General features: G+C 40.4%; 1 protein-coding gene across 3 annotated transcripts in view; it reads right to left on the reverse strand.

The window, feature by feature from the left end:
* Positions 1–2,589: 2,589 nt before the first annotated feature.
* The window catches only part of TBC1D2B (TBC1 domain family member 2B), a 33,052-nt gene continuing 8,844 nt past the window's right edge, over positions 2,590–26,797 (reverse strand). For all 3 annotated transcript variants that reach the window (XM_065688875.1, XM_065688876.1, XM_065688874.1), the window contains 11 exons: positions 22,650–22,815; positions 19,431–19,588; positions 18,214–18,440; positions 16,512–16,904; positions 15,506–15,616; positions 13,781–13,974; positions 12,784–13,278; positions 10,709–10,826; positions 9,815–10,000; positions 8,403–8,524; positions 2,590–6,444 (listed from right to left, as the gene is read on the reverse strand). In XM_065688875.1, coding sequence (XP_065544947.1) covers positions 6,249–6,444; positions 8,403–8,524; positions 9,815–10,000; positions 10,709–10,826; positions 12,784–13,278; positions 13,781–13,974; positions 15,506–15,616; positions 16,512–16,904; positions 18,214–18,440; positions 19,431–19,588; positions 22,650–22,815 — 2,366 coding nt within the window. In that variant the 3' untranslated portion in view covers positions 2,590–6,248. The remainder of the gene's footprint in view (positions 6,445–8,402; positions 8,525–9,814; positions 10,001–10,708; positions 10,827–12,783; positions 13,279–13,780; positions 13,975–15,505; positions 15,617–16,511; positions 16,905–18,213; positions 18,441–19,430; positions 19,589–22,649; positions 22,816–26,797) is intronic.

Raw genomic sequence — 26,797 nt, forward strand, 5'->3', positions numbered from 1 at the left:
CTCCCCCAGTTCCCAAAGCAAAGTGGCTGCATCTGCTATTACACAGGGTGGAGGACGGGAAATGGGAGCAATAGTCGAGTTTTCAGAGGGCAGTGGAAGAGTTCAGAGCCCTTTGAAAGGGAAATAGAGATATTTCATTCCTCACCTTTAGTTCTACAATGTGACATGATCACATGAAAGTCACAGTAATCCTCCTCCAAATTCGCAGGGGAAAGGGCACAAAGGGAAGACCTCCTCTTTTGTTTGCTCCTAGCTGCAAGGACAAAAACAACATGGTTTGACCTGAGAGAACACAAATCAGGACAAGCTCTCCTCAGCCCTTGAATAACCCCAATTTGAATTTAATGTCTCCTGGCAAGTCCTGCAAGGTCTGCAAGAGCAAAGGGAGATTGAATCTCATCCCTGACACCACGTCCATACGGTTTGCAAGCCAAAATACAGGTTCTGCCTAAGTAAGATGCTGCTCTTAGCTGGTTTAGTTGTTTACCCTTGGAACACTAACTCAAACTTCTTTGTAACATCTCTGGCAGCCAGGGCAAAAGCCTTTGTGTGCATACAGGACAAGAACAGGAAGGAAAACTCAAAGCTGAGTACCATTTGAAGCAGGCAGCACAAGCAAACACTGCAGCATCTGCTAACCATGTGTCTCTATCTCCTTTAGGAAATGATAAAGAAGGAAGCCCATACCTTATGTCCTGAAGGGGGAGTCCCAGGCTTAAATACAAGAAAAATACTACCTGCATTTATAAAACCAGGTAAACAGCTTATTTCACAGTTTAATCACCACTCACAGTGCCTGGAGACACCACAGTCAGCTCTTCAGCTCAAACCTGAAGTTTCAGAGGCAGCTCACTGCAAAAGCTTAACTGTTTTGTACACAGAGAAGGTACACCTCGTTTGAAACACCAGGTAGGAGGCAGTTACTCAAACCTAGGAGAATCTTAAGGCCAAAATCATCTTAATTTGCACCAGGTATATTCTACTCTTGAGTGTTTTCATCACTTCTCTTTACAACACCCCAGATTATTTGAGGGTAAAGAGATTGTTTTCTTATTTAGTAACTCTTTTGGGGTTTTAATATCACTTTCAGTATACAGTCCTGAACTTTGCTTTCTAGTCTAATCCTCTGTAAAACTAGCATTGTAAGTGGGTATAACTGTAGAGAGGCATGCCTTCTACAGCGTAGTATCATGATGAAAACACCATTCTACTAACTTTCTTGTGATTGAACCTTTTACCTTCTTTTCCAGGGGGGAAACTTCCAAGGCAGAGCACACCCTTCCTTTGCATTATCTGAGTGAATGCACTTCATGTGTGGGAATTCTTACAGCTTCAGCACTACATGGATTCTGCTTCCAGTGAGGTCAAGGAGCTGCAGATAAGGAAGCTATGTTTAGCACTTCTGAAAATCCCACAGAATGAACACCTGACACATTGCAATGCCAGCAGATTTCAGTGCCTTCTCTGCACCTCTGTGGCACCCAGAACACAGAGTGAGACTCTGCAGGTATTTGGTCTCAGTTCAGAGTAGGCAAACTGTGTTTATCCTTTCTAATGTGGTTCTTACAGATACAACATACATCAGCTATACACATCAGCCACATGCCTGTTGCAATTCCACTGGGAACAGATGCATCAAGCAGGAAACAGGAGCCTCAGCTGTTCTTTAAGAACCTCAGCAGCTGCTAGGGGAACACAAATACGCCAAGCATCCAAATGAAGTTATCACTCCCTATGTACTCTGTTCCCAGCATTTTCTGTTTATTCCTTTGACTTAGATTTTCAGTATACAGGACAGGAGGTCCTTAGGCCATAGTTATGTCTTGCCTCAATTGCTACTCTCTATCCTGTTTTGCAACCCATTTGAACACATTTCCAACCCTGCCAGTATCTACCCTTAACAGCCTGCCATCCTGTAGCAGAGCCAGAGGACAAGAATAGTGAACTATGTACCTCTACTGTGAAAGATCTGCTTGGACATGCAATTAAAGTGATATCCCAACTCTTCCAGCTTTTATGTTTCCTCCCTCACAAACATTTTGCTGTTAAGTTTCATATCTGAAGTAGCCGAGGTACTCTATAGCCTCTTTAAGGGAGCCAAGGTAACTCCAAAATGCAAAAATCAGATCTCAAAGACAGACATTGAGACTAGATTTACAAATTAGTTCAGTACTTTACATTTTCAAAGCAGCTGTCAATTATGCACTTGGCTACCACAGGCTTTAGTAGAACATCAGTGCCCAAGACTCCTAAAAAGGCTTTTGGTACAGGAGATACCATACAAATGCACATGCTTCCTAGGAAGTCTGTGAATGCTCATGCAGATTGTAATCTCCCCTTCCCTTGTCTCCTGAGAAACTAAGGGCACTAATCATCACTTTACCCAGTCAGCATCATCTGCATGCAACATGTCTATAGTTGACATCTTCACACTTCACAGCCAGATTTCTATCTATGTTCCTTTATAGAGACTCTCAAATCACATGAGACAATAACACCAGCTTTGCTACTGGTTTGTCCTGATGGCATCTGCAGTCATTTCCATCTGTTATAGAAAAAACAAAAAGAAAAAAGAACCAGAGCAAGCTGTAAAGTAATAAACAATTTATTTTTAATTTACATCAATCTTTATGAAAATAACATCACTTATGTTCTGTGATTCAGAGTTCTTGTACCGCATATTGCTGATTTCTAACATGGCACTTAAGGGAACATTCACTTAAACAGCTACAGAATTCCACGACATTGATTAATTTTCCATTTCTCAGTTAAGCATGACTGAACATACAAACTCTGTCAAATTTAAGACCATTCATTCATTCCTGATGTCTTAAGGAACTAAAAAAAAAAAAGATCTTTCCCTTTCTGTTGAAATAGCTTACCATGCTTACAAAAACTGAGGGCAAAGGGAGAATCGCTCACAGAAGACACCTAAGGGCAACAAAAAAAATCTTTGACATATTGATTACATAGCTGGTAAAAAAAATAAGCAACAACCAAACAATCTGATAACACTGTATGATAATACTACCTGTACGCATGGACAGGTAAAGCTGAAATGCTGTGCAGTTTCAATAGCTAGAGGTGTAGTGCACCAATTTTTTGCCTATTTAACAGAAGAGAACAGAGCATTTTAAACAAATAACCAGAATCACTGGAAAGCCATGCATACATGTATGAAGATGCAAAAGGAACTCTGCACATACGTGCATGACCTTGAAGTTAAAGAAGAGTCTTAGCAGTCTGTATTTGCGTTAACAAGTCAATTCCCTACTAAGTGGCTGATACAAATGTTAAATCCTCATGCACTCTTTCAGAAGTTTACCTCTAAATACAACACTTGGTTTCTATGCAGTTCAGCTTTTGCAGGCCACTGAGTCACACTATAGTTTTGCTTGGTTTCATCAGGTTTAAATGCTGCCTGTGTATCTTGCATGTCCCTAGCTGGTTACTACTCCTCAAAGTTAACAGAGAAAGCACTGCTAGAAAACTAATAGTCACCCAAAGACATCTGCAACAGCTAGGCAAGCTTCCCCTGACATGGCTCCCTGCTATATGCATCTCATTTTTGTTCTATGTGTACTTCTAGTTGTCAGAGGTTAGCTACCTCTGCAATTCTTTGACCTTTCAGCTAAGGCATCAGTAACAATGCTTAACAAAATGAAATCAACAGCTCACTGGGAATTTGAATGTAACAGCATCAACTCATTTCATATTTGCAAGCTAATGAAATACCCAGAGGAAACAAAATTTCCATAAGCTTTCAAACATTCGTGTATTGAATTCACACGGTGGCATAAGAAACAGAAGTACTTAGTTTTACAGTACAATTGGGTAACAACTTATAGAATGAAACACAGCACCACACACACACAGATTTAACAATCAGAAATGGTCCTGTAACATTGCAGGTCATGTTTTGTCAGCTAGACAACTTACCAAACAGTTGCCCTAAAGCTAGTTTCATCTTCACAACCTAAGGACTTCAATGAGGTCAGTCTGAAAACGTCTCCTAACATCACAGGGCTAGTTCATAGTGAAGACTCAAAACCCAGGAATAATCAATTTATAGGAAGAGGGTTGATACAGACTTCTAATTTCTTCACCTTAACATTTCAACTGTTGCCACTGCCACGAAGATCTTCAATTTAGTAAGATTTCATCTAACACTTGAAAACAAGATTAAAACAAAACCGAACCAAAAAGCTGGACATTACAAATTGATTTAGAGACTAGCTCTTTCATAACCAAGACAGCTTAACTACAAAAGTAGAAAACCTGGTCCCATTTTTATGTTCAAATACTGATTGTAAGTAAAAAAATACAGTACATGCAATAATATGAAAAACCCGCCTAATAAACTCAGGTACACAACCAAGAGTAACTGGGAAATAAAAACCCCCAAACTACTGCTTACAACAGACAAGGCAGGGGACACTTTAGAAGGGAAATAACATGCAAATCAAGAGGATCATCCAATGTGTCCCTCATTGGCAAGGATCTGTTTGCTGATTTACTTATGTCATACAAGAAGCGTACATTTTATATCCGAAGTAGTCCTGTACGTTACTATGTTCACCACTGATGAAGTCATTCCCTTCCAGATAAATTGACTGAGAATATGCTGATTTAGAGAAGGCTACAAATACATTCTCAAGGAAAAAAAGTGCTGTGAAACAGAAGTGGGATTTCTTCCCACACACACTCAGGTTTTCTAAAACAATTACATGGGTATTCTGGATAAAGAAGCCCTAACTGTTCTCAGAAAACCAAAAGAAAACACTCAAAGCAAAAGCTTGAGGCTCTTGACCATTCCCATCCACCAGCTTTGGGTTTTGCCAGTTCCCTACTTCCCCAGAGCTGTGATTTGCTGCCCAGTACTTGAACGCTACTTTTATCCCAACATATTCAGGTACAACATTTAAGTCAATCCAGCATTCTGAAGATCCAAAGGCTCACGACAGAACATTGCAGAAGTCAGAGAAGAGCCAGCAAGAAAGAAACCTTCCTCATCAGAACTGTTCAACAGTATTGCTCATCATCGAATGATAAAGAATGGCCTCCAATCACAGTTCCACAGCCAGAAACACTACACCTAAACACCCCAAGAGTTTCTTTCCAGCCGTCTTGTAGGGTGTGGATGCAACACTCACAGCAAAGCTGAGCACAGAGAGAACACTGCATTTTTCTGCTGGAAAAGGATCGTGAGCTTCTGTGTGTGTGCTGTGACCTTTAGGCTCCTCTGATTGATAAACATTTATTTTAGGAATCCTATTGCTACCACTATTGTACAATAGTCATACATTCATGCAAAAAGAATGCTACGTTTCTTCTTAAAGAGTGAGAGTTCATCTTATTTTAAGCCCTAAATAGGAAGAAGCATTAAAATACATTAACCAAAAAAACCAACCCCGAAACAAACCAAATCACACCACAAACACAAAACTCTACTAAAACATGGTGCTCCTGTGACAGGTTCCATTCTTCCATAATAGCTGAGTTTTGGTTGTGGCTTTTTTGAGACGAAGAAAATAGAAATAAAATGGACTAAACAGAATTTGATCTGTAAACCCCTTTGCATTAAGGAGAATCTTTATCAACACAGCTGCCCAGTAAACATAACTGATGTTTGGTATCACTGTTTCAGTATAACTGAACATCCAGTGATGAACAGGTACTTACTTTACCTTTACTTTAAGTACATATGTTCAAGTGTTCTGTTTGATGATCCATTTCATGTCTCCTCAAAAAAAAGACAAAGGAATGTAAAAGCTCTTTCTGCACTTCATTCCATCCTTGCATCCTTTGTGACCTCAGGAATGGCTAGTTTATTCAAGGACAACATGATGAAAGCCATTTATTGAACCAACACGAAACCAAAAAATATGATGTCTTCCCACACTGAACCTGTGCTACACAAAACCCCACAGAATGGCAATGAATGTAGTAAACAGTGTGGACATTTCACATAGGGGCACTAACAGTGCATGTGAGAAAACAAGTAGCAGTTCATCTGACTGACTGAGACAGATATTAAGTGCTCTACACACAATTCCATGAACATAAATGTAAACAGACGTGTTTGGCCTCCATACAAAGCAGTATTTCTGAAAGTGCTGGGGTTTGGAAATCTGTCCTGCATATTTCCAAGGAATTAGTTTACATTCTGTTTGACAGGATTAATAAAGTGTTTTGGAGGTTAACTCACTTTGGTCACGATCCCAAAGAAAAGTTTATGTTGAGTGGTTTCAACTATCCTCCTCATCATCACTAATAAGGTCTCTTTTTTCAACACATGTCTCTCGCTCACGCAGGAAATCCTCACGAATGGCTTCTAGTTCAGTTAGTTCAAGACGCACTTTCTCCAGGTGATAGGTCCGCCGGTTCCTGATCTGACGTAATGGAAAAGGATTCAGGTCTCCAAAAGCAATACCAGTCAGTTTCCTGGAAGGTTACACATGAGGAGACAAACAATCATACTTGGGGTTTTTTAAAGTCAGCTTAGAACTTCATCTATCTAAGTATTTAGCACGCAGCTGGTATCGCTGGTCTCCTTCACATACCTCAATAGGTCTCAGATGTTACCAGTATTGCAAGGAAGCTCTATAAAGCACTCAGTTTTAAAGTTATTTCAGGTAACAAAGTGTTATCAAATGCTTGACAGTTGGCAAACCACCTGCAAGCCACCATGGCTTCATGGGCCAAGTTCTTGTTGCTATTGTAAACTTTGCTATTGTAAAACTTGTACAAAAATGGAACATACCACCCTCACAATACTTTTTTCCCAATATCTAATCTAAATCTCCCCTCTGTCAGTTTAAAGCCATTCCCCCTTGTCCTGTCACTACCTGCCCTTGTGAAAAGTCCCTCTTGCATTGCAGGTATCTCTGATGCACTGAGTTTGGCCAAAGATACCCAATTAGTTCATTTTTTAACACCAAAATGAGATCTCTTCCAGCAATTTAGAAGTCTTTAAAATAGGTTATTTCAGCACAGAGAGCTGAGAGGAGAGCCAAAGCATCATTTCTCTTTCCTAATTGGAAAAGGAAGGGAAAGCCAAATTCGCAGCTCTGATTAAATACCAAAATTTTGTTCAAATTAGGCAAGAACAGAAAGATTTAGGTTTTTTTCTCTCATTTTCTTTTGCACCCTTAAGTTACTGGCAATTCTGCTGTGGTCCTACTGGTACTACATACTACACGTTGGATTATAAGCTCTAAAATAACCTATTTATCAACTATAAAACATCTACAACTTTGTTTTATTTATTGTTTACTGTTAAAAATATGCGCTCCCTCTTACCAGAATCAAGTTCTTACTTCCCTGTGACTTCCAGATTTGGAATGAGTCAGCATTTATTTTGGTCACAGACAGCTGAGTACAACAACTGCCCAGCATTTCTCAGATAAAGGGGGGAATGCTAACATACAAAGCACCATGCAACTCCCCCTCAGGACTGTTTGGAGAGGTTTCAGCAGGGTAAACATGACTGTTATCAAGACTTAGACTATTTAAATCAGTTGCATCAGTTCCAGCCAGGCTTTTTAAGCACATAGTAAGATTATTCAGTTTTAACTTCACCCCAGTCAAAACTGAAACACAGGAAGTAAAAATAATAAATAGCTCTTACAGTAAGAGCCAAAGTATAAGCCTCAATTCACGTGGAATTTATTACAGTAAAAACAAACACCGCAGTTTAGGATATATGATTTTGTATTAAATTCAACAGTGAGTTTTAATTTCTGTGCAAAACATTTTCAAGCATGAAACCAAGCCCAGTATGACACCTCCACCTCTTTTTAAGATTAATCTACTGCTCTACAGTAGAACAGTAGAACTAGGAACCTAAAACATCAGACTCTAATTTACAAACTGTAATTCCTATGCAAGGACTAAAGAAGAGGATCTAATTTGCATTTATTCTCTGCTTCAGAGTATATCTTAAAATCAGCTGGAGTTATGTGGCATCCGCCTATGCATTAACGATGCATAAGAGATCTAAGCCTAGTGGGTCATAGCTCATGTTTTTAATAAATGAACCAGGACGTGGATTTACGCATCATAAAACATTTTACTATGTAAGTTGTGTCTGCAAGGGGGCAGACTTCACCTACGGCTGAAATTCTGATCTCTTGCTACCATGATACAACTGCTAAACCAGACCAACCTGGCAAGGTCATCTCTATCACAGGTAAAAATTTACCATCATGTATTCATTACTTGTGTTTTTGTCTCCACTAGACGCAGCTACTCAGGAGAAATCTCCGTAGTTAGTTTCATCTCTAGTTGCTTTATATATAAATTACGATGGAGATGAAACCAAAATAAAACAAAACCCCACAACAGATTTCTTCACACCCAACTACAAGTCTTTCAGTTATGCACAAGTTTGAGTTACCCACCTAGCATCAAGTATAGTGCGTGTGAAATATCGGAGATACTTGAAGATGGACATTGAATCTTGCAGTTTTAAGATTTCCTCTTCCTTGTATTTAAAAAGTGCCAGGGCAAATCGGAATATTACCTGATAAAAACACACAATGTTTGATTCTTCACAAGAACAGAATGCACTGAGTCCCATTATCATCTATTATAAACTTGAAGGAAAAGAGTTACTCTTCCTACCGGGTGAATTTGAGCTATAATCACCCCTCCCTCAAGCTCACTTCCTCCCCATTTCCAAAAGCTGCCAAAACCTTTGGGTTGCGGCTGAACCAAGACAAGGTGTTCTGCAGGTCTATCCAGAACACAATACTGGGGTTATAACATAAATATTCTTCCAAAGTCCTGAGTTCCCAGTTCAGCTGCAGAGCGAAGACTGCTGGGCCTGCGGAACACGTTCATTAAGTTACTTCAGAGCTAAAATTAAGTTCTGCTTTTTCAACGGGTTGTTTTCCAATGCCTTGAATTTTCCCATCACATTGGGGTCTGATGCTGACGGACTTCCTAACACCAGTTTGTCAATCACCTTTGGCACAAGCTGGAAGTAGCATTACTTCCCTTCATTCTGAAACTTCCTCAGTCTGTACCTGGCTCCCTTCACAAAATACCAGGATACTTAAAAACTACTTGAATGCACACACAACCAAAATGCTGCTGCATGTTAGAATGCTCAGATGAGGCCAACAGGAAATCTAGTTAACACACAGTCGTTGTCTCCTTATAACTGTCCTGTTCTCTCCAATTGCCTACAGTTCATGTTATTATTGTGTTTGGATCCTGCAGTGATGTTATTTCACTGCAATTCAACAAGTATGAAACACATGAAAGTTCTTTCACCCCCACCCCTTAATTTATGAGATAAGGAGCCCAGACAGTCAGTCCGTGTCAGTTGTACTTTCAGTGTCTGCAGAAAGAACACAAATAGTTGCTGCAGAGACAAGCTAAACGCTAACACTTGGTTACAACAAATTTTCACATCCTTTCAATACTTCCAACTTGTGCTTCCTTCACTTCAGCTTGCTTCTTCATGGAAGTAGCTCTCATTTTGGTATCATTACTTAGAACTGATGGATAGCTTCATGTAGGACACTGCCTATAGCTTTATTTTTCAAAGATTAACAAAAAAACAGGTGAGTGGTGAAAGGAAAATACGCACCACTTACAAATTCTTCCACGTAGCTCAAGATGTTAACTCGCAGAACACAGGTAAAATGGAAAACTGTTACTTATGCACATATCCTCCTTTTTCTTTTACCAGTGATTATAACTGACAGGATTCAAGTGATAAAACCTTCCTCCACCCTGCCCTCAGTAACCCCACAGCACTCCGTTAACAAGTAACAACTGAAATAACTTAGCTCATTCAGTTCACCTTTGGTCCCTCATAGAGGAAGGAGTCCCAGATTTTAAACAGGATGTCACTAACCACGCTGTCCACAAATACAACAAGGAACCAATTGAAAGTGATAAGAGTATAGTCAACTTTGTATTGCTCAAAATGAGCATGGAGTCGTGGAAGCTTCTCGCTCATTAAATCCTTGAATACTCGCTGGTCAACCTAAAGAGATGACAAACAGGGTATTATTGCTCCCAGTTTTCCAACATATGTTATTCTAAGTATGGCTGTTGCCAACCTCTAAGTGCAAGTTTTTCAAGAGCTAACCAGGAATCCCAAGACTGTCTAGTTACACTGCTAGGCTAGATTCACCCAAACATATGTGGCCATACTAATGCACACCATCCTTGCTGACACAACTTCTTACTTGACAATCAAGCCCCAGTCTCACAGGCTCCTCACATGCAGATGTGTTCCTTTAACTAGTCACTAGTGCTGCACTGGTGCAGGAACACTGGAGCAGAGAACAAACTGCAGAAAGACGTAGAGGAGGCAGCAGGTACCAGAACATCATCTGGAAGCAGAGGAGAGCTACAGCATATACTGCTCACAGTACTGCAGAAATGCATTCTCACTCCCCCTCTGAGAGAGCCCAAACCCAACCTCCCCCTGCGCTCCCAATTGAGGAAAGAAATGATAAAACAGCTCAGTATTGTAAAGCTAATAATCCAAAGAGAGCTTAAGGGCAGATCACTGAACAGTTATTTCAGTGTTGTACTCAGAGCCTTGTCCAGACAAAGGCCCTGGTGCCTGAAAGTCACCTCTGTCACCTCAGCACATTCAACAAAAGGCCTATCAGACAGTTTGAGAGGAAAGGTTTTGACTGGCTGCAGCTTACAGGACCAGGCTTTATTGTGGCAGAGCACATACCTGAGATCCTAGCAGTGTCTTCGTATAATAATCACGAGGCATGAAAACTTCCACTATTGTTACTAGACACCAAAAAGCATCTTCCTGTTCCAAGTACAGAAGTGCAATTGCTACCAACCTGAAAATAGGGTTTATGCGAGAAAAAGATTATTACAGTATCACAGAATATATTAAAAACAATAAAAATAAAGCCTTTATTTCTGTTCAGCAGAAATAAATGTAGTAACAGGAGCACTGAAGAGCAAAACTGTTAATGAGGTTTAAGCTGAGGCAATGAGATGCCTTCTCAGCCACCCCAAGCATTCTTATTCAGTTAAATGAGGAAACAGGTTAAGGCAAATGCACAGTGATTTGCTTGATGCCATTTTTCCAGGATCTATGGCAAAATAATGAGAAGTTTCCAAGTCCCAGAGTTTTCGTGTGTCTCTGCTGAAAGGGAGAAGCACAGATGGTTCTTGCACCTCACACAAACTTGTTGTAAGTTTAGAAAAATCCTTTTCAGCAAGTGTACTTTATACCCATCGAGATAAATGCAAAGAACATTTTTGTCTTATCTACCATTCTCTTTTAAGGAGAATAAAAAACCTCTAAAATTTATCAGAGACTAAACTTGTTCCAGCAACTTCAAGTAGGGAAGAAAGAAAAAGATTAAAGAGCAGCAGCATTCCTGGTTTTCCTGTTTCCAGTGAGGATTATGAAAGGAAAAAAAATCGCAACAGAGTAACTTCACGTTGCTGATAGTTGTTAGAATATGAAAGGTTACCTCCAAGATCTTTCTCCAAGTAAACTTATTTTATGCCGGCCTATATGCAAGAGGAACTGCAACAACATGAATTGCTTCTGATGCTACACAGCTTAATATGGTGATAACACTTTGAAAGCTTCCGAGAACTAAAGCATGGAATAAATACCTGATTTGCTGATTTACAAGTATACCCAAGTGCAGAATTACTTACAGGAAACCCAAAAATGTTGCAGGATAAAATAATGCTGCACAGAAAGCTTAAATTTAGCAAAAGCATTTCTAACACCTTCTAGACACCAGAGGTGTTTTGCTCCAAGACTGCAGCAGCTCTGTTCTTCACACATCTTGTGACACAGCAGCAATACTAAAACTATGACTTACCCACAGAGCATAACCACTAGTGGTGAATACTTAGAAAAAGAATACTTTCCATTACTACATTATTCACTATCTCTACTACTACCTAAATTAGTGCACCAGTTGACACCCACAGTATTATAGGGGAGAGTGCTTCAAACAACACCTTCCTTTACTACAGATCTCAGAATAGCAAAACTATTTCGGCAAATGCCAGCTGTAATGACATCAAATCTGTCTTTACACTGTAGCATTAGAATCATCCTTACACTGATGACTGAAGGCATGGAGGGAAATGCTGGCATTTTTGGCCTTACAGAACGAAAAAAAAACCCCAACCCAGAAACTTCCAAGCATTTATTTCTGCTTGCTTTAAAAAATAACTAACTAAATCAATCCTAACAAATTCTTGCATGCAAAAAGATCCCCCAGAACATGAAACTACATTCAAGTAGCCTGTTTGTCAATGTGCGTTAATTCCAGCACCGGCTCTTTTGTCAAGCTGATTTTACAAGTTTAATGACCCTGGTCATATTTTTTTTTATTGTCTTGAAGAAATATGGCAGATGTAGTGACAGGACAAGGGGTAATGGGTTAAAACTTAAACAGGGGAAGTTTAGATTGGATATAAGGAGGAAATTCTTTCCTGTTAGGATGGTGAGGCACTGGAATCGGTTGCCCAGGGAGGTTGTGAGTGCTCCATCCCTGGTGGTGTTCAAGGCCAGGTTGGACGAAGCCTTGGGTGGGATGGTATAGTGTGAGGTGTCCCTGCCCATGGTGGGGGGGTTGGAACTAGATGATCTTGAGGTCCTTTCCAACCCTAACTGTTCTATGATTCTATGACTCTATGTTTATTAAAACATAAACCCTGAACATACAAACCATAAGGCAAATGCCTGCCCAAAAGCACACTGCTATACATGTGATTTGAAAGGCTCAGTAAGCGTTCCACTGCGTAGTTGCAAAATCTTACCTGTTAAGTCCTTGGCAATATCCTATATCAGGATTTCTCCATGAAAATGCCAGCAGCACATTCCGCAGCTTCTGGATCCCTTCGGATGTTGGGGAGGAGTAATGTTTGTTGTTTGGCAGAGTTCTCAAGAGATCCAACTCAATCTGTTTAGATGCAGGATTCTGTTTTTCCAGAGCATTCTGAAGCAAGGTTTGGAAGTAGCCAGGAACGGTGCTGTCCTTGAATTTCTTAACATGGAGATTGACACACCACTTCCACATCTTGGAACGATGCTCATGTGGAATTCCAGATCGAATAAGGTTCTTCAGTTCTACACAGCGCATCATCTCTCTATTCATTGTGCTGGCAAGATAGTTTTCCCATTTTACTCCTGTGGAGATCTCTCGGTTTTCACTGAGAGAAAGTGATCTTAGGTCCAAAGCTCGTGATTTTGCTACTAGTTTCTCCTCATCATCATCCTCTGGGACTGTCTGAAAACCATATATATCATATTCACTGAAATGGGGGGGGGGGGGAAGAAAAATGGCTTTAAAAAAATGTGTTCAGCAGCTGTGAAACTCTCCCAATTCCCATCCTAAAGTGACTGCAAAAATCCCTCAAGGCACTTCCCAGTTTTCAATTTTTAACCATTATTATTTAAACATTTCAAAAGTATGTGCTTTATTTAAGAATTATTTCTATACTTCCAGATACAAAAGATTTCATGCCCATATTCCAATATTTATTACTACACAAATGAAGCATATTTAAGAACATGGTGAAGTTCCAATGAACTTCCATAGCTCACCTTCAGCAGCTATATGGCAACATTTGAGTTTTCTACTGTATATTAAATAAAATACATGTATGTATACTGCCAAAAGGATTTTACGGTGATACTGCGATGCACTGAAACCCCCAAATCCTGCAAATATATCCCAACTGTCTGATTTCCAGTGTTAGAACTGGGTCCACTGACCAAGATACACAGACATTTATTAAAATAGGACCAAATTACCTGACCAGGTGTGGTTTGAAAAATGCTTGTTCTGGTTGTTCAGTAGATTCTGCTTTCAAAGCATCTTCCAGTAGCTGTGTGATGACCTCACGAGCAGGACTCTGCTCCTCAGAACAAACAGGATTTTTCATTTCTTGAAGCAAGATCAAGTATTTACTTTCTATCTGACAGAGTTTGGCTTCCAAGCTCGTGTACTGCAGAAACAACATGTACTATTAGGAGTCTTCAGAAATGTACTTTGTACCACACTTCTTCCAAAATCTGGTTCAATAATATTCTATTAGCTTATGTTGCTTAGAAACCTGTAACTCAAGAGCAGTCAGATTTACTTTCCCATTTTTGTGGCATATGCATTTTATTACATTACTGTAAAATTCTGTACATAAAGTACTTGGAAAAGACACCTCAGGTACTTGTGGCTTTTTACATCAAGTCTTTTAAGACATGTCCTGGTTTCACTGGGATAGAGTTAATTTTTTCCTAGTAGCTGGTACAATGCTGTGTTTTGGCTTTAACCTGGGAATAATGCCGATTAGACACCAATGGTTTACTGAGTTGTTGCTCAGTAGCGCTTACCCTGATCAAGGACTTTTCAGTCTCTCATGCTCTGCCAGTGAGGAGGGGCACAAGAAGCCTGGAAGGACTCAAACTAGCCGAAGGGGTATTCCGTATGACAGCACATCATACCCAGCATATAAACTGGGGGGGAGCTACCTGAAAGGGCAGACTGCTGCTCGAGTCAGGCTGGGTGTCGATCAGCAGGTGGTGCAGTAGTATCATGCATCACTTGTCTCTCTTGGGTTTTATTTCTCTTTTTATGGTCTCCCTTTTCATTACAATTATATAAATACATTATATAAACTGTTCTTATCTCAACTCACAGGTTTTACTGGCTTTTTCCCTGATTCTCCTCCCCATCCCACCAGGGGAGGTAAGCAAGTGGCTGTGGGGTACTTAGTTGCTGGCTCGCATTAAACCACACGGAGAATAGTAGATAAGAGGTTTTCTACCACCTGCACTTTTGCTATGAAATAGCAGCTTTAGTCTACGCATGTCTGAACAACATGAATTTAAATGGCATTTTAAAGACACAAGTTAGGCAATAACATGTAGGAACTGTCAACACCCACCTCTGTGCAAGACAGACAGCATTTAGACCTGGCTACTGTGTGCATCATTTCAAACAAACCAAAAGCAAACACCAGCAAAACATAGCTACTGGTATCTTGCCACAGCTATGGATGTGTGCATTTTTCCTAGCCCCTGGCAATGGAAATATTCACTATTTACCTGCAACTTCTCTACGCTCAAATTCATCTACACAGAAACATGCTTCCATAGTTACATACCATAACCATCCTTCATGCTCTACTCCAATGACTTATCAAATCCACACACATCCTGTCTTCTGTATAATTCAAGAACATAACAGCCTTAATTCCAAGGAAACAGTGTTTCCACAAATACACACGCCTGTGTTCGTAAGTCATGGAAAAGTTCCACTCATTGACACAACTTTAAAGTCAATTACTTCTTTTAAGAATCCATTCAGCAAAACTAGTTTGTACAGACTGTGCTTGGGGGGAACGTGATTTTTCAGCCTATCACACATTGAAGTCGTTCCATTCCCCTTCCACAGCTATGTTCCCTATGTAGCTTTACAACTGCGCTTAGGAAAACTGCTTCAGACACTGCCAACATGAGAACACGATGTGTTAGTCTGACCTTCGCCTGCCATTCTCTCTCTCTTGCTTCTGCATTTCTTCGTAGAGCAGAAAGTTCCAATATCTCCTTATTTAAAAATTTATTCTGGGTCTTGTAACCCTGAAGATTGTCCTGTGGGTAAAAAAAGAAATGCAAACTGTATTTTTCAATGAAATATCTTACAAACAGCACGTGTCTACCTGAGAAACTTTACCTCAGAATACAGAACACGGACTTACCATTAAGCATATCAAATCAAACAGTATTTTTAGCTCTCACGTAAGTCAAACACATGCCAAACACAGCACAGCGCTGTACAGGGTGGTGCTGTGCCTCACCTGCTTCCCTTCCAGCGCTACACTCCCAGCAGAAGGCAGCCTCCTTGCCCAACCCACTCAGCTCCTGGCTACAAATACTACCTCTGAAACCTGAGGCTGTGGGATGAGGGAATGCTGGTACCCTCCCAGCACCGTAGTAACTCCCACACTCCAGAGCATCTACAAACTTTGGTCCGCTTGGTACCAAGACCATGGAGTTCTAGTTTCAATTTTATTTTCTAGAACTTCTCAGGCACACATACAGGAAAGAAAATGATGAATGTTTATACCTATTTTATATGAGTCACTTGTATCCCAAATCCCTTGGAATGCTAATCGAATAAATTCACCCAAAGGCAAGAAAGCATGTTTAGAGCACAGTGGCTAACTTCAGTAACTCCAACGTTTTTCTCTTACTTTTTCCTGTTCCTTTGATTATTTCTCCCATCACCCCTCCTCCGCACCAATGATTACCAATGATTACATACTCAAAGTATGGGACACTGTACTATAGATGTACAGACCAGCTCAAACTATGAAGTCCTGTTCAGATTGCCACATAACAGTTCTAAGTGTAGATTCCAGAGAAAGCCTCAGCTGACATGTACCTTGGAGAACTGCTGTAGTGATCTCCTTAAAAAGTATAGCAGACTACAAAGTTTTAACAGAGAGTAGAGATTCCCCTATCCATCAAGAGATATTGCTCTTACTTTTAGTCTGTCCAGTTCCTGTAGTTCCTTATTAGTACAGGTGGCCATGGAAGAATTTACTGCTCCACTTTGAGAGGATGTGTTATCCTCACATTCACTGAGTTGACGAGAGAGTTTCATGATCACCTCGTCTTTAGCTTGGATTGTTTCCATCAGCATACCCAGCTGCTCATTGAGCTCTCCAACTTTACATTTCAGATTCTTTACTTCCTGCTGGAGACTATCTTTTTCCAGATTTAACTTCTCAAGCTGGTTGTTGAGACCCAAAATCTGGTCATCTTTTTGGTGCAACAGCTCTAATTTGTCTTTGGGAACCCCCTCACAGAGACGGCTTGCAAAGTACTTATCGTACTGGGAAGATCGGACCGTTTGCTGCAGAAGTCGCACGAGTTCCTGAGAATTGAAAAGAAAAGATTCCAATGAAGTCTTGGGTTTCTTTGTTTTATAACTTGGAAATCTAACATCAGGCAAAGCAAAGCTTTGGAATGGGTTTTGCGTCTGAATCATCAACTTATAGAAGACTTCATGGTCATATTCTAAGGAAAAAATGAAACACTCACCATAGAATGGTTTGGGTTGGAAGGGACCTTAAAGCTCATCCAGTTCCAACCCCCTGCCCCAGAAAGGGACACCTTCCACTAGACTAGGTTGCTCCAAACCCCATCCAACCTGGCTTCAAAAACTGTCACATGCCATGATTCCTAGCAGGCTAACACCTTACAATGACTGACCAGATGGATGGCTTAAATTTGAAGAGGGCTTGAACCTCAAAAATTTACAGGTGAACATCAGCGAATGGAAAAGGGAAGGGTAACTAATTGCTCTCTTCCCTAAGAGATGCAGAGAAAGTAACAGAAATCAAAACATGCTGCTTTACTGAAAAAGAAGTCTTTAGAGGGCTCTTTAGAAAGTCCTGCCATAGAATGAGCCAAGAAATTAACTGACTTGCAACAAGGGAAAGGAGTTTCTGTGGTCTTTGCAAAAGGACAGCATCGAAGGCTCTGAGCTAGAGCCCTTTTTTCAAAACACACCTATCTAACAATTTTACTGTTCTCGAATTCTCTTCCCTCACACTAAAAAGAGACAAACAAGTATCTTTGCTCATGGCATTGCGCAGATGCCCCTTAAAATTAGCACAATTTTTTCACATAAAACCAGGGTATTTCATAAATCTGAATTACGAGGACACATAAGCATGAACACTACATGAGGGCAGTACTACATATGCAGATTTATGGTAATGCTTATCATTTACAAAACCACTGAGGGGGCAGGTGTCAGCCCCATTCCCTCACCCTCTCTTCCAGACTTAAAAGAATAAAAACCAAGCAACCAAACCAAACAGGACTTGGAAGAAGTCGTTCATCTGGAATTACATGTACTACTGGCAAAAGAAGCTGTGATTATCTGCCAGGGTCCTGGCAGACACCAACAAAGCCAGCTTCAGAGCATAAGGAAGACAGGTAAACCAAGTTAAAGAACAACATGCAAATCCAAGTTTTATTCAGAGATCTGATCTTCAACAGATGTAAAATTCGGTCCTTCCTGTTTCAAGACATTCTGTAAACAAAGGCTCATTTAGCACTATTATTTTACAACAAACAACCAGGGCCTAATGCAGTTAGGCGGCCATAAAGGGTAAACTCACTATCACCCGCCAGAGCCCTCTGCTTTCCTTCACTTTGCCTGAAGTCATGATTACCTTTTGGCTCAGAAGATCTTTCTTTAGCTTTTCCAGCTCTTCTTGCTGGCTTTGATACTTCAGCTGCAGTTCAGAAACCAGTTTGTTCCCATTACCAGCATACCACTCGGTTGGAGAAGAGTCACTGCTGTTCCGGTTTTTGCTTGATGCAATCATGTCTCTTAACGGGCGCCTTGTTTTGTGTGGAATGCGGCCAAAATCGAATGGAAAAGCTGAACTAGTCAGTCCTGCATAAAACAATTTATTCTAGTTCGGTTCACTTCATAAAAAGGCATTTCAAAGCATTCAGACTTTCTTTTAAAAATATGCTCATTAAAATTAGTCTCTAAGCAGCATTTAAATAGCCCAATACAATAGTTTTAAACATTCCTCATTTTCCAGGTCGCTTCCTTTGGCAGGAAAAATATATAGCTCAGTCTTCTCCTCTCACACATAAAAGATTTAACTCATAAATGAATACTTGTGAAATAAGACATGAAGAGAACTTTACAATTCATTACAGAACATAAAAGGTACCCCTAACTAGGGCAAAGGAAACATTGCTCCACATAATGAACAGCTCAGAAGTGATCAGAGCAAAACCAGTGATATCACAGTATACTGCTCTTTCAAGAGGCATCCAGTGCAATGTTTCACTTCCATTTATATAACCCCGGGAGTATTCTTAGAGAGAAGGATGTTTTCTAATAGACTGACTCACTTGGATGCCAGCTAAAGTGCTCTTAAGGAGCTGTAAGATGTCTTCACAAGGTTATTCCAGACACTCATCTAACATGAGAACCAGTTACAAGGTACAGATGAACCACCACTGCATGTACATCCCTACTTTCTTCCCCCAGTTCAGAAGCAACACAATATAGCATGTATTTATATACTCCATAGCCCAAAGACAAATGGGCTACACTCAGCTAAAGCCCCAACATTTCCTTTCCTCCTGCAACCTAGCAACTCAAGAGTAAAAACTAGAGCTGGTAACATGCTCAGGGAACCTGAAGCAATGCGTAACAAGGCTTCATACTTGTTCTGTTGTATCTGAATGGCAGGGGACTCCGAACACATCATAAGGAATTCAATTTTTTAGAAGAATTTACAGAGCTGTGCATGTGGTTTGTGAAGAAAATATAATCTTCCGCTTATTTCCTGGAGATAGACATAACACAGTACACTATACTAAAGAAGGGAAGGTATATGGTCCCCTTCCTTCCTCTCACTTCTACCTTTGCTTCCTTCTGCCAGGTGCTTCCTCTTTTCTTCCAGGGCCATCGAGTCCTCCAAGTCTTTAGGGGTTGGGTCCAGCATTTCCCACTCCTCAGTGGTATAAAATATGCTCCTGCGGTTTTCGTTATTTCCTTTTCTTAAAGAGGACATTGAATTCCTTGAAAAGACAGCAGGGAAAGAGATAAAGATTTCTCCACTTTGTATTCTTTTTATAAAGGGGTTTTCAAGGCAACTTCTGCAGTCCATAAACAGTGCAGACTAAAAATAAGCTACACCACAGACATAAGCAGTACCAAATAAAAGCTCACAGAAAATAAAGCATGTCCTACTAGATAGCACCTGCTATCAACAGGGATATGCTTCAAGAACACAATTATTTTGCTTTAGCAGGAAATTAATACTAGGAGACCACTACAATCTTTTGTGTCATCTTCTGGTTTATCCTTTTTTTTGGCAGTGGGGAAAACAACAAAACAAAATTAAGATTTAGAAGCAGCATCTTCTGTATTGATCAGTTACTGTAGCTTAGAATTTTAGGATAACTATGAAGCATTAGACAGACCAGCATGCAGTCAAAACCCATATAATGTTATAGCTTCGCAGTCTGGATTAACATCAAACTTTGCAACATCCAAGAGACCTGCTGTAGCTGAATCCCTGACGACAGACTCCTTAGCAGTTTGTCTTTCCTAAGGTGGAACGTTGCCAATTATCTGCAAGAACATTTCAGAGGCAACCTCTAAATTCCAGACAGATCTTTCTATAGGAGAACAATAAGTTTTGTGAGCAGGATGAGATGACCCTACCCAGCTTTCCCCATGACCATCATGCAACCAGAAATGTTGAAGTCCACACTTAAACCCAGGAGTATTAATGTAGCTCAGTATTGGAAAGTCTTTGCTCAACTAGAGGAGATTCTCAACCCCTATGAATCAATTTAAGATTTTAGATATAAAGCTGGAAAGATATTTAGCATCTCGTCATTTTCTACCTAGTCTGCGTAAAATGGATTCTTTCACTCAATCACACAAATGTGCTTTCACTTAATCAGTCACATTCTCTCTTCTTAGTCTTTAAACCTGAAGCAGGTTTAAAGCAGGTTTACCCCTTCAGGATCCAGCGCAGTCTTTCAGCTGCGCTAGAGATTTAACATCTAATCTGAATTCCAGGCTAACCATTACTCTGTGCAAAACTCCTGTAGCCTGGGGAACCGATAAATAAGCAAACGCAATTGAAAAATAATCCTAGAAGTTATTAATAAAAACTATTTCAACAATCAATTTGCAAACTTGACAAAGTTTGAATTACACTACACATTGCATCTTCTTCCAGAAAGAATCACAATTTCTGCTGGGGGCAAGAAGCCTCACTTTACTGTTCAGACTACGTACTATTCAAATTAAACAGCTCAATTTGGGTGATGACTTATGTATCTCCTAAGGCACCCAAAATTACTAAGTGTCACCTAGCACCTCTATAGCTGTCCTCCGAATAGTGGCTGATCTCTTAGCATGCAGCTCCACAACTGCCCTTGGTCAGCTTCAGCATTTGAAGCCCGTCTGAACACCCCTTCTGAAAGTCTGAACATTGCAAGGAACAGGAAGTCCAATGACTTCAAGACAAGCTTCTTCAAAAACTGCTGTTCAGCCCATGAATGATCCTAGCTGGGGCCAAAGTTTGTAAAGATCTGCAGAGGTACACTGAAGTAGCACTGCTTCGCTGCTCCACTGCTTCCTGTTAAGATCAATAGTAGGGAGTTGAATTTAAAGCAGCAATATTTATTTTCCTATGCACATTACGACAAGAACCATCAGACAAACTACACAACCTGATCATATGATCTAATGATTCCGTATTTTTCAATGCTTTGGATTAAGTCTTATTTTGTGCTTATATAAATTGAAGTTACTATAATACGGTATGCTTCCATGGCTATATTTTGCATAAGTAAAAGATACATGTAGCTTGAAAAACAAAACAACCCACAGAATTAAGAAAAATAATGTTAGTAGATACTTTAAATGTTATTTTTCCCAGGAACATTTGAACAGGACAGCAGAACCACTGCAGCTGAACATCCCCAGAGAGAACGGAATGGAGGAGGATGGGATTTAACCTGAAAGAGCTTCAGTGTTAAATTCTCTTACATGTTTATTCCCAGAGATCCGCAAGGACTCCAAGCCACCAGGATCACAGCTATACAGAGAAAGGCCAGCTCCTGAATATCGTGCTACAATACCTACTGGACTACTGCCACCAGAAGCATTTAGCTCCCACTAAAAGTGCTTCCCAACCCTCAATGCCACTGCTGCCTTAAAAAACAGCAACCAGGCAACACTGTGCAGCTCCCCCTGACACTGCCCTTCTACCCAAACTTCCCCAAAGCATCTCATCTGAAAAGAAAAGAATACATTCAAGGAAAAAGCTCTAAAAAGCCAGGAACTCTTATTCCAAGTATACAGAATTCACCTAACATAAACCATTTCATGTTACTGTCCTTCTATTATGACAAAATTTAAGTTCTGCCAAAGTAAAGTAGCTACACAAATCCGCGAAACCATACAAGATTACCAGTTTAAACAGGACATGTAGTAACAGGATTGACATATTGCTTAATCCAGCCATATGGCATTTTTTCTAGAACTTAAATGATAGTCTACACAGTACCCAAAGCCAACAGCACTGTGTAACCTCTCAGATCTCTGTGCTTAGCCAGAAAGCTTTAAAAGGAATCTGTTTAACTCAGAACAACATTTTACCTGCAACTCAAGAGGGATGTGGTCTAGTTAGCTAAAGCTACAGCTCTGCTTTGTGACCTGCTCTCTAACAGCACTGTAGTATCCTTTGACTAGGAGCAAATAATTAGCAGCTCCATTACACAGTGAAGACTGACACCAGTACTAGCTGAGAATACAACTCCCAGATCACTGCTTAGGTTCAGAGAGCAAAGCCATCACTAGGAGTGTGTTACAGGACTTGAGTCTCCCTTTCAGGTATCAGTAATGCTACACAACAATGTTCTGCTATGCCCTTCAAACAAGTATGCAGAATAAAGAAACAGTTTACTTGAAGAGATACAGTCCAACATACCGATCTACCCAATCACCGTTAGTTCTATAAAGCCCTGCCTTCACATACACACAGCTTTCAGCAGGAAACAGTCTCTGTCAACAACTATCAATCTCATGATAACTCTTTCTCCCACATCCCCAACTTACTTGATTTCGGTACTCCATTGTTTAAGCGAGAAATTGATGGCACTTGGTTGGACTGGTGCAGGTTGGGAAGCTGCTTGTTCCCCCACCAGGTCTGTAGGAGAAGTCTCCACAGCTAGAATATTTCTAGCTCTCTCTGCTGAAGCATTTTGACTTAGGATACTCAAATCTACGTTAGCAACAAAGAAAAATAAAAAAGAGAGAAAGAGAGAAAAATAGGCAAAACTTTCAGTAAGTCAAAGAGCAGTGGCTATATAAAGTCATATTCTACTAAGCCTGCTAGTAATGGGCTAGAAATGTAGCTAGGGTTTTATTTTAAATTGCAACATAACTTCATAAAATGCTCTGTTCAAATGAACTTTAGAAACAGCAAAGTGTTTTCCTCAGTGAGCTCTCACCGCAGCCACATCCTTCTGAGAACAGGACTCGTGTGATGCTCATGAAGCATTATTTCATGAGTGATTTATGATCTCAGCCAATGTTGATTCATCTGCCTTAAGCAGCTACAAAGCCATAAAATTTAGCCATAGAAACAAGCTCGGGTCTATCAAAACTCCTAAGTCAGGAACAGTGCCACAAGAAAACTGTGACACAGCTTTTGGGGTGTGCTCCATTCTAAAAGTGGCAACGCTGCTGCAAGTCAATGAGCTTTACAGTCTTGAGCCTGCTCTGTGCAAATCCAGCCTGAGCATTCCCAGAGCCAAGAACATTAACATGGGCACTGCAGACACCCGAGTCCTGCTGGGTCAGCAAGGATTTACTAGCTCTGGTTAAGCTGAATGCAGCTACAGTGAAATTCATCCAGCCCAAGTCTCTTGTGTACAGATGAGGCACAGAGCTGTGCAGCTCAGGCCCAGCACTGCACACATGCCAGCAAACTCATGCAGGCTCTGAATGGCTTCCCAGCAATCAGCCAAAAACTGGATGTGGTCCTGAGCCAGAGCTAGTCAAGTCCAGAGGATCCAAGCTGATACAACAGTGCTAGCCAAGTGTCCAACACACTACACTGTCCAACACATACTGTACAATCTATAGCATATATGTTACTTCAGTGCTTTCATTATCCTGGATAGCTTGCTTTTTCCCTCACCACTCCTCCAGCAGGCAGAGGGAATAGGAAAAATATAGGGTGTACTATGAACAGCAAAAGCTTTATAGAGATGCATCAAGTGCCTTATGGCCCTTCACAAACCCTCTGAACAGCTAAGTTAAAAGCAAGCTCAGATGTAATTTTCAGAGTCTTCTCCCTGTCATTCACAAAGTGTTAAAATGGATTAAAACGTTTTGAGAACACTTTCTAATGTAACTGCTGACTCAAGTCTGAAGTAACACGCTGACAGGCTTCTGACTTCAATGATTCTCTGCAGGAAAGGAAAAACCCTGGGAAATCACAGTGTCCTGTTTTATCACTGGTGAGCCTTTCAGTCTTTGTTCTGACGATTACTTGGCACAAGCAGCAAGCCCATCTTTAAGCAAGCTGTACCCTCTAGTTACTCAGCAGATAGGTACTTTTATTTAGGCCATATTGAAGATCAGAAGTAGGAAGAACATTCTGTGCTAAAGAATAACAAACATAAAAGATCAATGTCTCAAACCCTTGGAAAACAGTATCTGAAACAGAAGTGTATCATGTCACCTTTCAAATACAGGTACAAATTACAACATCTTGATTTATTTTATGAACAGTGCTGACAGAAACTTCTGCAGTGCCTTATTGGCTAAACTAAATTCCAAATTCTTTTGGACCTTGGCTGTTTGAGCTCAACACAATTTCACCAAGTTAGATAAAAATTCTGATCACAGTCACTATCTGATAAAGGGAAATTAGGTTTGCACTAAAACCAAACAAAAAACAAGCAAAAACCACAACCCACACACCCCCAAAAGAAAACCCACACCAGAAAACTCTGGGCACCCAACTCCAGGCTGGAATACCAACATTCTGCTTCATTACTTACAGCGTGTTTGATCTTCTACCTGTATGATTTGACAAGACTACAAAATTTCTTTCTAGCACGGCCCAGGTGAATCAATTGCTCAAGAGCTAAATTGCTATAAATGCATTTCCTCTAGCAGACAGACGAGGCACTGCGGCTGAAATCCTCTGACTTCCTGAGGCTGCTCAGTGCCTACATGGGCCAGCTGACCCATTAGCGGTATGGACTATATCACAGACACAGCACAAGAGGAACGTGGTTACAAATGCAGTTACCCCACAAAAAAAAAGTCATCTTGTTTTTAAACCCCTTTCAAAACACAACCATTTAATAAATACATCACATACCACTTTAATGCAAGTCGAGAGGCAAGGAATAGCATAACTAAGAATTGAGATTATAAAAATTGCAACAGCATTTGATCAATGCCAAGGGGGAAAAAAACCCCATATTCTATAAAGAATAAATCTTCACATTTTCCATAAAGAATAAATCTTTACATATTCTATAAAGAATAAATCCTGCCTTCTATAAAGAATAAATTTACGTGACTTCCATGGCAGTGAGGCAGCTCCATGACAAACGCTACTGCATCTTTTGCGTAACAGTGGCTTTCCCAAAGCCCACTTTGAAAAATGTTTTAAACTATTTTTTACTGCCTTGAGTACTCTAAAACTTGTCAAGCCTGTCCATAGAGCAGGGATGGGTGACATGGCAAAACAGGCTAGGCTACAACGAGCAATTTGGTTTCTGTACTGAAGACAGACTACTTCCCCATTTACAGCACTAGTGATAGCATCTGTATTCAAGCACTAGCAAAACAAACCAATTTCTATGCTCCAGTATAGAGCACATATTAAATGCAATTCATAAGAGACATACCTTAGTCATCAACAAGAGTCCCCCAACTTTATAGGAAACTTCTGGAGTACAGTGAGAGTAGGTTAACATCACATTGTGCCTAAGCTCCAGAGGAAGGAGCACAAACAAGAAATAAGTACAGATCTGGGGCCAAGTTACATGTTTTAGTTGGTCTCATCCAACACTGCTGCCAAAAGAGCACAGTTCTGCCTAATCCTTTTTTCTGCCTTCCTGTATTTAACCGCTGTATCTTGTTTCCTCCCTTCCATCAGCTCTGGAAGTCACCTGATTCCACAGTAAATATATTCCACTCTTTAATTTAGCACAAAACAGAAAACTAACTTTGAACTCAACCAACTCAGTACAGGGTCATACAAACCACCAAACACAAAAAGGGAGACTACATAGCAGAGAATGAGAGGCTGAAGGTATAAAGGCAACGGTTTGAAAAAGCAAAAGCTTGTTACCCTTTCCAACACTGCAAGCTGTTAGATTTCTGCACACAAATACATACGTTCTTCCAACACATGGTTTGACAAGCTGATAACCAGACTGTCTGCTGCCAGAAAGATGGTCTCAAGCCATCTCACTTGGCATTCCCAACAATTCTCTTGGGCTGCTCCTGGTGCTCATCTGTCCCTACAATAAACCACTTGAGGAAGCAGCACTGGCCAAGAACTAAGCTGGAAAAAGAGATGTTTCCTGCTAGCTGTGCTCCCTGCACCAGCATAAGGAAGGGTGAGACTAGCACCAGTGCTAGATCAAGGGAGAGCCAGGCATTTCTTTAAGCAGTGACTAGCTGTTAGACTGGTGTAGCTGAAACATCAAGCTGAGCCCCTACAAAACCACATGCTCTCAAACCAGCTGTGGTTAAGCAAGCAGCCAGAAGCAAACTGCTCTCAAATGAAAGCAGTAAACTGGGTTAGAGGACAATCCTTCAGCACAGGATTGAACTAGGGGAGGGGAGATAAGGGCGGGGAAGAAGACAGCTTAACATTTCTGATTTACAAGTATGAACAAATTGAAATCAACAAAATTAGTCTGTTGATGAAATATGTCTGACCTCAAGACTGTTCAAACCCAAGAGAGCTTTACTAATGTCTAACTTGGCACAGAACAGGACTTTGTGCAGTCTTATTTATGGATATCAGAAATCAGCAAGCAATCCATTTCTGTAATGATTCAGGAATAAAACAATTCAGAAGCACCTGTGCAATGGAGTAAAAACCACAGAATTCAACTTGTATAATACACTGATACATTTTTACAACTCTGATACTAGCCTAAAGGTACATTTTGCTTGCCGAAAGGTATTACAGAGACTGAAAATACAGAAACTTCCAGTTTTTAAAG

This window comes from Lathamus discolor, chromosome 8 (assembly GCF_037157495.1).
Source record: "Lathamus discolor isolate bLatDis1 chromosome 8, bLatDis1.hap1, whole genome shotgun sequence".
In the NCBI taxonomy this organism is placed as follows: Eukaryota; Metazoa; Chordata; class Aves; order Psittaciformes; family Psittacidae; genus Lathamus; species Lathamus discolor.